The sequence below is a fragment of the Engystomops pustulosus genome, chromosome 10 (genome assembly GCF_040894005.1).
Source record: "Engystomops pustulosus chromosome 10, aEngPut4.maternal, whole genome shotgun sequence".
Taxonomy (NCBI): Eukaryota; Metazoa; Chordata; class Amphibia; order Anura; family Leptodactylidae; genus Engystomops; species Engystomops pustulosus.
Genome location: NC_092420.1, coordinates 7,280,992 through 7,296,384, shown reverse-complemented (window position 1 = coordinate 7,296,384; position 15,393 = coordinate 7,280,992). Strand labels below are relative to the sequence as shown.

The 15,393-nt window shown below is 44.8% G+C and overlaps 1 protein-coding gene across 9 annotated transcripts in view; it reads right to left on the bottom strand.

Moving 5' to 3' along the window:
• The window catches only part of GRIP2 (glutamate receptor interacting protein 2), a 219,918-nt gene that overhangs the window by 38,278 nt on the left and 166,247 nt on the right, over positions 1-15,393 (bottom strand). The window contains exon 1 of one of the 9 annotated variants that reach the window (XM_072128340.1): positions 10,593-10,748. The exons of 7 other annotated variants lie outside the window; for them this stretch is intronic. In XM_072128340.1, coding sequence (XP_071984441.1) covers positions 10,593-10,635 — 43 coding nt within the window. In that variant the 5' untranslated portion in view covers positions 10,636-10,748. Of the gene's footprint in view, positions 1-285; positions 394-10,592; positions 10,749-15,393 lie in introns of those variants that run through there. One more of the 9 variants, XM_072128341.1, reaches the window with a different exon arrangement.

Genomic DNA, 15,393 nt, shown 5'->3' with positions numbered 1-15,393 from the left:
ATGGCACACCGGCATATTGGGGGCTCCCTGTTGCACCCGGCACTTGCCCGCAGTCCTGTGAATATCCCTATATCCCCTACCAAAGAAACTCAGCTCTGCTACATCCACACACAGAGGCGGCACAACCACAAGTCCCGGCAGACAATCCACAAGTGCACATAAGGCAATGTTTGCAAAGTTTCAATGCTAGTCAGTTGGCACAGATGGGCACCCACACACACATATACCGGGGCACCCAGTACCCGTATATACTGCATAAACAGTCCAGAAGGGAGGTCCACTCACCAAAATCCGAGTGCAGATCCTTCCTGAGCCCACAGAGCATGTCTGCTGGAGAGCTGCACCCCGCACACTCCTGTGCCGCCCGCTCTGCCTGCAGCTCCGCTCCCCCTGGCACAGCCCACACTGCACTGATTGGGTGGCACAGGGCACCAAAACTAGACCAAGGAATCTACTAAATCCTAATAATATGTAGGGGGGGGGGGGCACAACCAAACTGAAGAGAAAATGACAAACATTTTGAGAAAAATTAAGAAAGATTTGGGAAAAAAAAAGTTAATTTTTTTTAACTAGATAGAACATTTTCCATTATTTCGGGTAGTTAGAGCTGCAGTACAAGGCACAGCCTATGGGCAAGGGGGGCGCCGTTTCAGATATTAATGCACTGGCACCATGCCGCGCTAGAGCGCCACTTATGATATCACTTAACATGATATTGCGTATAATAGAATCCTACATGGCACAGAATTAGGATTATGGCAGGGTCTGACAAGGGACATGAAGATAAAATGCCATACCACACACGACCTGGGCACAGGGGTGGCGCTGTTCTACAATGCAGCAAAGTCTGTTACTCTAATCATGTAACATCCCCCATGACTGCACATTGTCGCACCTGTCCACGGATTGTGTCTAGGGCTGCAGTAATAGTGAAGAGGAATGAGCTGCAATACCACACATAACCAGTGTGCAGGAGAGGCGCTGTCTTAAAAAAAAAAAAAAAAATACAGACATGTTTATCAAATTCTGGACAACCCCTTTAAGGCTAACAAGCAGACACAACGAAGGAGTCCTTAATCCAGAGGTCACAAAGGTGGCTTTAACCCCTTAACCCTTTTATCAGTGTCAGTGGACTCCATTGGATCGAACACTTCTTGGTTATGGAGAGGAATTGAGTAACTGCTTTTGGACTCTTAAAGGGGATGACTATGTGCAACCCCCACCCTGAAGTGGGAGGGGCTTAAGTGACTTCATTGAATAGTTAGAAGGTTACGGAATAGGTCCCCGATTTACGGTGAATTCTATGGATAACGGATAGTTAGATAATCTGCATCCGCCTGCCACATGTGAACACGACCTTATAATGAGATGATATAATAGTAGGTGGCACTGGCTTGGGCGGGCGCCTGCTGGTGTCAGTCACATGGCGGCAGCTGCTGCGGCCGGACAGATATAGACAGTTGTTTCATGTAACTGAGATCTTAAGCGCAGAGAAGGGGCAGGTCCGGTTCACGTGGGGTTAAGGACACGAAATATTCTCTGCACTGGGTAACTAAAAGGAAACCATCAGCAAGTGTGACCATGGAAGGACTGCTATCATCACTGGAGTTATGTGTTATGAGACATCTGAATGTGTTTGTAGCAGCAGGACTGTGAAACAGGGATCGCAGCTTCTCCAAGTGCACAGGGAGTGTGTCCTCACACTGCTGTGCTCTGCGCTCTCTGCAGCCAGTGTTATGTATTGTTCCTGGAGAGATGTGTAATCAGACCTCACACTGCTGTGCTCTGTGCTCTCTGCAGCCAGTGTTATGTATTGTCCCTGGAGAGAGGTGTAATCAGACCTCACACTGCTGTGCTCTGTGCTCTCTGCAGCCAGTGTTATGTATTGTCCTGGAGAGATGTGTAATCAGACCTCACACTGCTGTGCTCTGTGCTCTCTGCAGCCAGTGTTATGTATTGTCCCTGCAGAGATGGGTGATCAGACCTCACACTGCTGTGCTCTGTGCTCTCTGCAGCCAGTGTTATCTATTGTCCCTGCAGAGAGGTGTAATCAGACCTTTGTGTATGTTGTTAGTAGCAGCAGGACTGTGATATATGGGCTTGAATTCCAGGATTACACAGGGTTGTATCCTCACACTGCTGTGCTCTGTGCAGCCAGTGTTTGGTACGGTCTCTGGGGTGATGTCAGATCAAATGGTCCTGAGCGGCAGCCGCTCGGTGCAGTACAAGTTCCCTGAACATTACGTTACCTGCTATTGCATTAGAAGAGTCAATTAATCAGCATCGACCGCACCTCCCGCCGCCCTGCGCCATTTACAAAACTCATTAATTTGTCTCGTATTGAATTTTAAAAATGCAAAAAAAAAAATACATGAAAACCAAAAACATCTCACACCAGGGGGAACCAGGGTATTAGTTTAGCAAGAACAAGTTTCCAGAAAGGATCCAGAGATGCCCCCCAAGTGCTAAACGCAGGTCATAATACATACAGTGATGTCACAGCACAGGGATAATACACACAGTGATGTCACAGCACAGGGATAATACACAGTGATGTCACAGTACAGGGGTAATACACACAGTGAGGTCACAGTACAGGATAATACACACAGTGATGTCACAGTACAGAGATAATACACACAGTGATGTCACAGCACAGGGATACTACACACAGTGATGTCACAGTACAGGGATACTACACACAGTGATGTCACAGTACAGGGATAATACACACAGTGATGTCACAGTACAGAGATAATACACACAGTGATGTCACAGTACAGAGATAATACACACAGTGATGTCACAGCACAGGGATAATACACACAGTGATGTCACAGCACAGGGATAATACACACAGTGATGTCACAGCACAGGGATAATACACACAGTGATGTCACAGCACAGGGATAATACACACAGTGATGTCACAGCACAGGGATAATACACACAGTGATGTCACAGTACAGGGATAATACACACAGTGATGTCACAGCACAGAGATAATGTGCACTATATCAATTAAGTCGAAAAAAGCAAACACACATCACTTATAGGCTCCAGCCCTTCCATGTTATTAGTTACTTGTAGAACCTTTGAGACAGATCTATTCCATCTATCACAGCGCTGGGCGCTCAGCAAGGAAAGGTCGCCACCTAGCGGAGGAGTGTATGTAACTGCACAAAATTTCCAGCCATTTATGAACACTGCCAGCAGATGGCGCTCTGTGCCCTCAATATCCGAAAATACAGAAAACTTTTTTTTTTTTTTAAATGCAGAGAGAGCAGTAGTGTCACAGAAGAGGCCACAGTATTATGGATGTATATTATCTATGTACCAGGTACAGTGGAATCTTGGATGACAAGTCACCGAAATACGTTTTGTATTTTAGAAAAGTTGCAACATGGTTGCACATTTCCTAACAGGAGCATAATGTGAGCCCTCCATTTTTGGGGTTCTACTGTATATTGAAGCCTGGGGTCCTGGGTCCAAGTTCCATCCAGGCCAACATTTACTAGGAGTTTGTGAGCCCCCGGACAGGGGCTGATATGGCAAGTTTTGTGCAGCGCTGCGGAATCTGTTGGCGTTATATAAAATTAGGAATGGAAGGAATTACAAATGAATATTATTCATTGTAATTGTGCGCATCCTCCTCCAGCCGACTACCTAATACATAGGTGGCTCCAGAGCCCTGGACATCACTACTATTGATAGCCACAACCCTTTAATAAGGCATGCTGGGACTTGTAGTCCTATACACTCATTGGAGACCTTCTGGTACTTCCTCATTCAGGAGAGCACAACTTCTGCAGCGTCAACTTCTCAGAAAGGAGCAGAAAACAATTAAATCTATTCCATTTATTCCCCTCCCCAGAGGAATATCAGGATTCATACCGGGAGAAATGACTCCGACCCCGGGAGACAGAGTTTCTTTTGTGTAAAACAATTACCAGACTTTGATACAAACATGAAAAATAGACTCTGAGCGACAAGGAAAACGCTCCGCGCCTCCAAATCTGTCTATTATGTGAGCGGCTGAGAGGCGGCAGGGGAGTACAGGGTTAATCATATACACGCAGCAGGTAGCCAGAGCGGATATTGCCATAGTCAGACGTGAATTCATTTCAGTCCTTCATCAATGAGAAGTGTGTAGAAACCCCTCCTCCCCGCCTGATCCTGCTCACACAGCTGAGGGGTTGTAACAATGTATCAGGGCAGTTAAGAATAATCATTATTTAGATGTGTGTTATGAGCTCTGCCTTCACCGATACTTTGTAACAAGTCCTCAGCTATGTGAAAGCAGGACTAGGTAATGAGAAAGTGGCCGGCCTAGGACGTAAGGAGGAAGGTTACAATCCACTGACATGAAGCAGAGATATTATATTTATCATACAACCTGGTCTGCTGTGATAGATCTGGTACATTTTCAGACTGGTCTAGGTTATACTGCCTGACAATTAGTTTCAATGCCAGAATCAGTCTCCTTCCCCCTTCTGGCAGCTGACAATAGCACCTCCCAAGCAGGAGGAGTCTTCACAGCTACACCAGCATGTACTGTAGATGCTCTGCTCCTCTCCTGGCAAGCAGGGCAAGAAGCTATTCCTATTGGCTACCCTGCAGTGTACAGAGATCACTATGCAGAGATCGGTCTGTGGGGGGAGTGACTGAGCATGTGCGACCACAAGACTCAACTCAGGAGGTGGACGTGCATATTGCCATATACTGAACACCAGGTGGCGCCATCCCATGTAACGCTTCACTCGATCATCAAGCAGGAAATTGTTCAAAATTTTGTATATTATTTATAATCTTTTCCAAATATATGAAATTTAAAGGTGGGTTAACCCTTTAACTTTAGATAGACGCCATTGTGAGCCATATCGTTCCTACATGCTGATAGTGGTCACCCAGGGGGGATAAGAGGGGACTGAATAGCCTAATAAGCAAGGAATCCTGGGAAATGTAAAGGTAGTTTAATGATGACATCACAGAGGGAGGAGCTAACTTCTTATACACTTTATGCTGGAGGAGTGGATGATGGGGGTCTTCCTACAATGATGACTGGCAGCGGGAGTCCATTTTTAGGATGTAGCTATATATTCACACACATCCCTATAAGCAGCTGTGCAGGGATACAGGGGGGCGAGGGAAGGGGGGGGCTGTGATTTTTAGAAGCTGCTCACTTAATCCATCTCACAATTTAGAGAGAAATCCTGGAGACAGTTTAATAACAGGCCTGTCACGTTAATCAGAAAGGATTTCTTAATTGCACATGCAGAAGGCTGACATGTTCCCGTCACGAGCTGCGGAGGCATAACAGCCGAGAACAATAAGACAAGCGACAATTAACCCTCCAAGACCCGCTCTCTTCAGAACCAGCCGGCACACAGAGGGTTAACACAGGCAACTAATACAGCAGCGCAGTCACCAGCAACGGCCCAAAAGATGAGAAAGGAACAAAGATTCACCCTTGTGGCTTGTTACCCTAGTATTCTACAGAGACATGCTGAGCCTTGTGGTTCTCCTGAATAACAGGGGGTCAGGAGGATCTGCAAGCCATAAGACATTAAAAGGAACTTACACGTTTTATGTAAAAGGGAACCTGTCAGCAAATGTAGCAAACGTGACCCTGAGGCTGCAGCCAGTGTTATGTATTGTCCCTGGAGAGATGTAAGTTGTTAGTAGCAGCAGGACTGTGATATATGGATTTATATTCCAGGATTGTAGTTCTTTAAGATGCTTCAAAACTCCCCTCCAATGCTCTGAGTAACTGCTTCAACTAGACTCCTGCTACACTAGTTGCTCAGAGGGAAGGGGCTGCAGGGCATCTCAGTGCAAAGAGCAAAGGGCAGAGCAGTGTGAGGACACACTCCCAATGTACTTGGAAAACCTAGAATATTTAATTAAATATATTGTCGCAAATACAATGTAAAACAGGGGGGGGTGGGGGGGGGGTTACTGGAGCCCCTCCATGCTGCAGATTCAAAGGCTGTTACACTGTGCAGTAGCACTTTCCCCTCCCACTGTGTGAAATTACATTAGGCAGAGGGAGGGAGAGACAATGTAACAGCCTCTAAAGCCAGATCACAGAGGGGTTAGATTAGCCCCTTATGCTCAAAGTTAAGTTTAGAAGGAGGGAGGCCATGGATCACAAATATAAGAAGATACCACAGTCCTGGCACCTGGATCTATGAGTAATGTCCCTGGTTTATCAGGATGATTCTGATGATAGATTTCCTTTAAACCTGTTCAGATGTAGCTGCAGTTTGTCACAGTCAGTTCTCTCCTGTGCTGATCTCCACGGTGATACAACTACACGGATACATTGTAACACTCCGGAAATGAGTGAGAGTACAAGTAGTTTAGGACGAGGTATGAAGGGGGAATCTCTGTTCTGTACAGCACTGCAGAATATATTGGAGATATATTTGATAATATTTGTGGTGCTATACCCGGGCCCCACCACTAGGGGGCAGCACAATCCTCCCCACCATCAGCACTTGTGTAGCAATGATCCCAGTGACCCCCTTTATAATCACTTTGCTTAGTTCATCTGTGCAGAATCCGATGCAGAACTGCCCGATACAATTTATATCCACAAATAACGGGCAGAACGCGGCTTCCAGGAAATTAAAGCGACTGCCGCTGAACCGAGCGCTTTAATATCTCCATAATCGAGATGAGACGCGGGGGAGTCGTTACTACATTATCTGTATCACTGGGTTCAGAAGACGGAGCGGCGTCAGGAGGGGGCTCATCCCTGGCAGCGAAGGCACTTCTCTATAGGTGTATACAGCCTCAGTGTGCAGAATCACAGGGGTGATCATTGTGTGTAGGTTTCAGGGGAGAATCATGGGGTCAATGTAGGGGTCACCTAATGCCCACTGCCCCGTAAGTGTTAGAGGTGAGTGGCACCTGACCTAGATGCTGGCAAAAAAAGAGAGAAGGAGCAGTAGAAAGAAGTAGTGGCACTTACCCATTGGTGCCCCCTCTGGCTTGGTTTGCCCCAGTAGCGGTAGCCCTCCATAGAGCGGTTACCGTCCTTCACACCCCAGATGTAAGACCTACTAATATATACCAGGCTGTGCAGCATGAGAGTAGTAGCATCGGAACCACCATCATTACTGCATCTGACTCGGAGACATCCTGGCACCCGCTGCCATCACAGGGCAGGTACTACAACCAGTGTCGGACTGGGTTTCCTTAGGCCCACCAGAGAAAATCAATCTGGGGATCCACTCTTCATTATCCCCCAGGAAATATGCAGCCTTCAAATTGTGTTGTTTTCTGATGGAGCTCTAGGGTTTGGTATTGAGTTGAGACAGGGCCCATCGGAGGATCCTCTGGCACTCTGGTGGGCCAGTCCGACACGGACTACAACACCCATCTGTCAAGGCGGAAATGGCCTTAATGTGTCCGTGTGAATTGGATGCAAGCAGCAGGTGAAGTGACACGGGATCAAAGCGGTAAACTGCAGAAGACTTTGCCACTTCCTAGTTCTGTCCTGCAACATAGAATTGTAACCATCCAGCAGGCGGGAGATTGCCTGTAACCATCAAGCCCATTTGCCTCTGTGGGAGTAAAGCCTGCACTGCAGTTACTACTGGCGTCTCCCCCAATAGACCACCAAGATAATTAGCATCATTTTACAGCGGCGGCAAAGTGGATGAGACTTTAACGTGAAAACGTGGCCCTTGTATTCTAGTTTTGGCTTCATGCTTCAGTTTTTTTCTGAATCTGGTCCGAGGTCACACGTATTGTTTAGAATCAGCTACTAAAAGGCCCATACGCGTTTCTGCGATTAGTAACAACATTATTAACCGCAAGACATCGGGTGCTGGTTAGCGATCACACACATTTCCACAGAATCACATATGTGATCGGGCCGTGGCACAACCCACGTGCACATTGAATCCGTTTCTATACCGAATCAAAGCGGTACGTGTGACCGAACCATTGGGCATTTTTCTTTTATACTATATATCGGAGTTTAGGTCTTTCATTCAAAAAGTCACATCTGTAATAGAGCGAAAACTCCGGTAACACTGCAGAAAACTAGACAATTGGCAAACTCTGAAGGGAGATCATCATAGATGCTTGCATTTTTCCCAATTGTCTTAATAGATAAACAGGTTGTAAGCAGCCAAATGCTCGGTAAACGGTCAAAAACGGATGTGTTTTCAAAATGCACGCAATTTAACACGGACCAAAAATGTCATGTGTGTCTTTACCTTTAGGGGTCGATAAGATTGCACCCCCTCCATACAATGAGACTAGCACTATAGACATGTATTATAGTGGGGGACAGGTTTTGCATGTTAGGTCTCTGTAGGGTCTCCCATGCTCCCCATTGCCCCTGACTCCAGAGCCCCATCACCTCTTGGGTTTCCCTTTCCTGAGTATCTGTCGGCCCAATGTCTTTGAACGGCAGAAAATCTGCATGAGTTGCGGGTGCGCGCGCTGTCAGACACACGTCCCGCTCCACTCTGCGGGTAATGAAATTTGGCAGAAAGGCAGAAAAAAATCTGCTGGAAATTATGTCTTCGCTTTTTCGATCTCGAACAATCACAAGTGACAGAAACTAAACATCGACCGCAGGAAAAGTTTCTAATGTAACGTCAAGTTTTATCAAGACGAAGTGGAAAGAATTATTTACTACAATGATGGAAAGTGATGACTTTCAGACTGTGGAGGCAGCAGCACATCACAGGAGAGGAAAGGGTTAAGGGCCAGCCCCCCAGAGATGGAGGAATGGATGGACACAAGTCATAGGAACATGGGAAAGTTGTGCCTTCCCCCAAGTACATATGGAGCCCCCTATATCCAGACCCCAGGGAGGAGACCCCCCAACTGATCATAATATGGTGACACCTGTTACCCCAAGAGGTGGGGCACAGTCTGTAAGACCACCGATAGCAGCCTCATAGAGGAGGAATATAATGTTGTGACAACTATCTTAAGTTTCTCATACTATAAACACTCTGATAAGTATCTGATTCCTGGGACCCCCACTATATATGAAAGGACTGAGGTACAAGCTGGACCCCATGCACTTGTATGGGACGTGCAGAATGAGGCGCTGGGTAGACACGTGCCCCCCTGTTATTGTAATCAATGGGGGGTCTCTAAGACAATAGGACACTTATCCTCTATCCTGTGGACAGGGTCTGGCTGTACAAAGACCTTGAAAGATAATCCAAACATGGAGCCCAACTTAAAGGGGATGTCCATAAGGACTGAAAGGCTGCACCAGTCAGAAATACATACAAGGAGAGGACGAGGTAAGTGCAATGTGTGCAGCTCCACCATCCATACACTAAGAATACACCTATAGAGAAGATCCTGCAAATCTCCAACTATTAGCAGGTCCTAACAGCCCAGCGCTCGGAATTGTAGAGACAAAGTTTGGAGATGATTGTAGTGTAAGGCCGCGATCACACGTTGCGCTTTGGTTGCGTTTTCATGGCGTTTTAAACCGCATTACAACAGCTGAGGAGAGGAGATTTGCCTAATTACATTACTATTTACATTTGTTATCACTTTGTTAACGCATGTGTTAACAAAACGCACGCATTGTTAACACATGCTTTTTGTAAACGCAAACGTTAACAGTAATGTAATTAGGCAAATCACCTCATCTCAGCTGTTGTAATGCGTTTTAAAACACAATGAAAAAAAGCGCAACGTGTGAACTCGCCCTAAGAACTTGCTGGTTTGGATTTTGGGCCCATTGTCACATAATGATGTATCTGTATCTAACTGTGCACGTACCTGTCTACTGTATGTACATACCTGTGTATGTATATACCTGTATGCTGTGCGTGTACCTGTATACTGCGCGTGTACCTGTACACTGTATACATATGGTAGGAGTATATTCACACTGAAGGATATTCTGCTGTTCTTTTAAGCGTTTTCATTGCGTTTTGAAACGCATTACTGCAGCTGAGGAGGTGATTTGCCTAATTACATTACTATTAACCTTGCATTTACAAAACACCATGTAAATGTGGCGTTAACAAAACGCAAATGTAAACGCATTAACACACGTGTTAACTTCTCTTTTACACTGCGTTTTGTAAATGCAAATGTTAACAGTAATGTAATTAGGCAAATCACCTCCTCAGCCGTTTGTAATGCATTGCAAAATGCAATGAAATCGCAACCAAAACGCACCGTGTGACCGCGCCCTGATACAAAATGTTCTGGTGGAAAATCTGGTCCATTTTTCAGTCCGCATGCATTTTTTTTTACTGTTTACCATGCGTTTGACTGCTTTGAACCTGTTTGGCTATTACGTTAAGCAGCCAAACGCATTGTAAACGGTAAAATTAAACGGACCAAAAACGCCACGTTTGCCTCATCTGAATGCTACAAATAAATCTGGTTTGGATTTTACATGTGCGTTATATCAGTTTGAGCTGCAGTTTAACCCTTCAACATAAAAATTTGCATCTGGGGTTTATTTTTGCAGTTCCGTGTTTTTTGCTCTTTCACTCCGCAGCAGATCCGTCCCGGATTGCACCAGTTGTATGATCATCTCTAGAGCCCCATTATCTACATAGGAAACCACAATAAAGGGGAACTCTGACCTTTCCTTGACTTCCATCTCATAAATGTCGTAAGGAAATGCATTTCCCGGGTCCCGTCCTGCAGCTCACATTGACCGAGATCCGTAACTGCTCCTCTGATCACCTGCACCTGGACTATGAGGCCTTGTGGTCTCCTACAAAACCTGGGCCGGCGCCTGTCTGACGATGGTGCTGCCCCATAAGGAGGTATCAGGTTATCGGATCACACAGGGGGGGGCGTAAGGCCCATTAATGTAATTACATAGGGGGGCCCTGCGGATTACATAGAACAAATGCTGAGAGCGCCACTCCTATGTTGTGGTTAAACTGTGACATTACAGCAATTTCAAAGTTAACACTGCCTTTCAAACACCTTGAAAAAGAAGTTGTCTCCTGTAAGGGTGATGCCACACGTGGCGTTTTGAACCCGTTTTTGGTCCATTTTTAAGCAGTCCGTTAAAAAACACATCAGTTTTTTAAAAACGCATGCGTTTTTTGAAAAGGCATCAGTTTTTTGACCCTTTCCAATCAAGATAATTGGTGAAACCTGTAAAAAAAACACATGCGACTGCTTAAAAACGGACCAAAAACGGATTCAAAACGCCATGCGTGGCATCGCCCTAAAGGGATATTCCAGGTTTTAAAACTGACCGACTCCAGATTGCTGGGGGTCCGACACCTTGTACCCCTGGGGTAAAGCTTCTTTCCATTCATTCCAAGGTCTGGCTGTAGCTCTGTTCCCTTTGGTGAAAGAAGCTGAGCTGCAATACCAAACACAACCACTATAAAATGTATGGCGCTGTGCTCTGTAAGGAAAGAAGAGACTGTAGTGTTACGGCCTCTAAACTGAAATGATCCCACACAACCCCTTTAAGTGTCACTATTAATGCTTATTAAAGGAACACTACCGAAAAATCTGTTATTCTATGACAGAGTCAAAGGGGAGGAGCAAGACATGGGCCATGCTCCGCCCTCCATCCCTGCACTAGACATAATAGAATACATTAGCACCCAGCACTTTGATTCCCTCGCTATCCTTACTGTGAACTAGCCAGCACGAAAGCGACACAAATTTGTAGTACAACATAAATATAGGAAAAGTAGTTCCCGATCTCTAATATATTATATTCTTCCCTTGCTGTAATGGAACACTATAGGGAGATCAGCATTCCCACGCACTTAGCGTAGTATATGATAACACATCCGCTAAGATTTATCAATAGGAGTCTCATAACAATATGCACTTTATTCAGCACTTTCAGCACTTTTTTACCAGTGTTTTGTTAGGAGAGGTGAGCACTTTATGATAGACACTTTGCAATGGGGGAACCCATCACCAGATGTCTGCACCATAGGTTAGGGACACTGACATGTGGAATAACTGCTGGATGAAAGTGCCCGGCTAATTCAATAGGACAGAAATGGTGATAAAAAATAAGAAATAAATAAGTAAAAAAAGTATTTAACCTATCACACTGCCGAGATCCAAAACTCACCTATGTGCGCATCCCAGCTGTGAACTCCACTGGCGACGGCTTCCTCTGGCAAATGCCTGTGCACATGCGCACACCCGAATGAGGGATTGAGACTTGTTTCTCCCCGTCCGGGCTGTGCAGGCACGGTGGTAGCCGGAAGAGGGACGTCGCCATATTGGTGCATGCGCCATCTAAGGCCGCGGTCACACGTACCGCTAGACATCCGTTCATAACGCGCCGCTAGTGCACAAGGGGAGGTCCTCGGCCCGAACGCACATGCGTTTCAAGAGAAACGCATGTGATCGGCTTAACAATGAACAATGAACGCATGTGCGTTCGGGCCCAGGACCTCCCCCTTTGCGCTAGCGTTGCGTTATGACGGACGCCTAGCAGTACGTGTGACCGTGGCCTAACAGGTGAATCAATTCTACAGTGTCAGAGTAGAATATTGACACACACACTCACCAATCACATGCTCTACTCCCATGGCCATAAATAACTGGACATTTCCCTTAGTTAAACACGCCCCCAGAGGAAGCAATTGGCGAAACGTGCGTCGGGGCGAGGGGCGGACGGCAGCCATAGCATAGCCATGTTGATATGAGTACTGGCATATAAGGATATTAGCAACATGTAATACCGGTCTGCTACAACTGGGTGCCCGGCTCCACCTTTTCTTGGGATCATTTTAAGTTTCTGTCAATGTATGTTCTTTGTTTTAATATCAATGCAATAAAAAGAAATCCTTTTCATATATGATTTATGAGTTCCCCTTTTTGTAGGGTGTTTGATTTAAGTTCGGGGGAAGTCATCCTAACTCTGGTTAAGGACGTGTTTTGGGTTATATAATAGAATACGTTGCCTGTGACTCGTTACTTCCTCTAAGGATATAAATATGGGTTAGACAAAAAGAAAAAAAAAGTTTGTACAATAAAGTTTCAGATGTGAATGTTTGTAACTTCCTGATGTTTTCTGCTGGAGGGGGCGTTTATCCCGGGAACCCTGCAGCCGGCTCGGGGGTCTCTGGGGGTAAATCCCATCCCGGCTCTTATGCATTTATATGCAAAAAGCAAATTCCAAATTTTCTTTTCAAGATCTCATCGGATGCGCTGAGGGCCTCGTGTGCAGCAATTAAAACACACACAAGAAGGCAACGATAATTTTTTTTTATTATTAATGTCAACATAAAAAACCTCCGGATTTCTCTGCTAATTAAGCTGTTCCTTTGAAGCATTCCGAAACCACACAGAACGAGCGGAGAAGATTATACAGAACCGAATCCCCGGAGAGGAGCCACAATCCACAGAAATAAGTCATTAACCCTTTAAGTCAAGAATCAATTTAGAAAAAAGGCCACTTGTACATATATATCATTATATACAGGAGATCCCCAGGTTATACCGGCTGTACATATATCATTATATACAGGAGATCCCCAGGTTATACCGGCTGTACATATATCATTATATACAGGAGATCCCCAGGTTATACCGGCTGTACATATATCATTATATACAGGAGATCCCCAGGTTATACCGGCTGTACATATATCATTATATACAGGAGATCCCCAGGTTATACCGGCTGTACATATATCATTATATACAGGAGATCCCCAGGTTATAGCGGCTGTACATATATCAATATATACAGGAGATCCCCAGGTTATACCGGCTGTACATATATCATTATATACAGGAGATCCCCAGGATATAGCGGCTGTACATATATCATTATATACAGGAGATCCCCAGGTTATACCAGCTGTACATATATCATTATATACAGGAGATCCCCAGGTTATACCGGCTGTACATATATCATTATATACAGGAGATCCCCAGGTTATACCGGCTGTACATATATCATTATATACAGGAGATCCCCAGGTTATACCGGCTGTACATGTATCATTATATACAGGAGATCCCCAGGTTATACCGGCTGTACATATATCATTATATACAGGAGATCCCCAGGTTATACCAGCTGTACATATATCATTATATACAGGAGATCCCCAGGTTATACCAGCTGCACATATATCATTATATACAGGAGATCCCCAGGATATACCGGCTGTACATATATCATTATATACAGGAGATCCCCAGGTTATACCAGCTGTACATATATCATTATATACAGGAGATCCCCAGGTTATACCGGCTGTACATATATCATTATATACAGGAGATCCCCAGGTTATACCGGCTGTACATATATCATTATATACAGGAGATCCCCAGGTTATAGCCGCTGTACATATATCATTATATACAGGAGATCCCCAGGTTATAGCGGCTGTACATATATCATTATATACGGGAGATCCCCAGGTTATAGCGACTGTACATATATCATTATATACAGGAGATCCCCAGGTTATACCGGCTGTATATATATCATTATATACAGGAGATCCCCAGGTTATACCGGCTGTACATATATCATTATATACAGGAGATCCCCAGGTTATACCGGCTGTACATATATCATTATATACAGGAGATCCCCAGGTTATACCGGCTGTACATATATCATTATATACAGGAGATCTCCAGGTTATAGCAGCTGTGCATATATCACTATATACAGGAGATCCCCAGGTTATACCGGCTGTACATATATCATTATATACAGGAGATCCCCAGGTTATACCGGCTGTACATATATCATTATATACAGGAGATCCCCAGGTTATACCGGCTGTACATATATCATTATATACAGGAGATCCCCAGGTTATACCGGCTGTACATATATCATTATATACAGGAGATCCCCAGGTTATACCGGCTGTACATATATCACTATATACAGGAGATCCCCAGGTTATAGCGGCTGTACATATATCATTATATACAGGAGATCCCCAGGTTATACCGGCTGTACATATATCATTATATACAGGAGATCCCCAGGTTATACCGGCAGTACATATATCATTATATACAGGAGATCCCCAGGTTATACCAGCTGTACATATATCATTATATACAGGAGATACCCAGGTTATACCGGCTGTACATATATCATTATATACAGGAGATCCCCAGGTTATACCGGCTGTACATATATCATTATATACAGGAGATCCCCAGGTTATACCAGCTGTACATATATCATTATATACAGGAGATCCCCAGGTTATACCGGCTGTACATATATCATTATATACAGGAGATCCCCAGGTTATACCGGCTGTACATATATCATTATATACAGGAGATCCCCAGGTTATACCAGCTGTACATATATCATTATATACAGGAGATCCCCAGGTTATACCATGCTCCTATTACTATATATAAGTAGATATAGTAGTATATAGTGTATGTGATGAT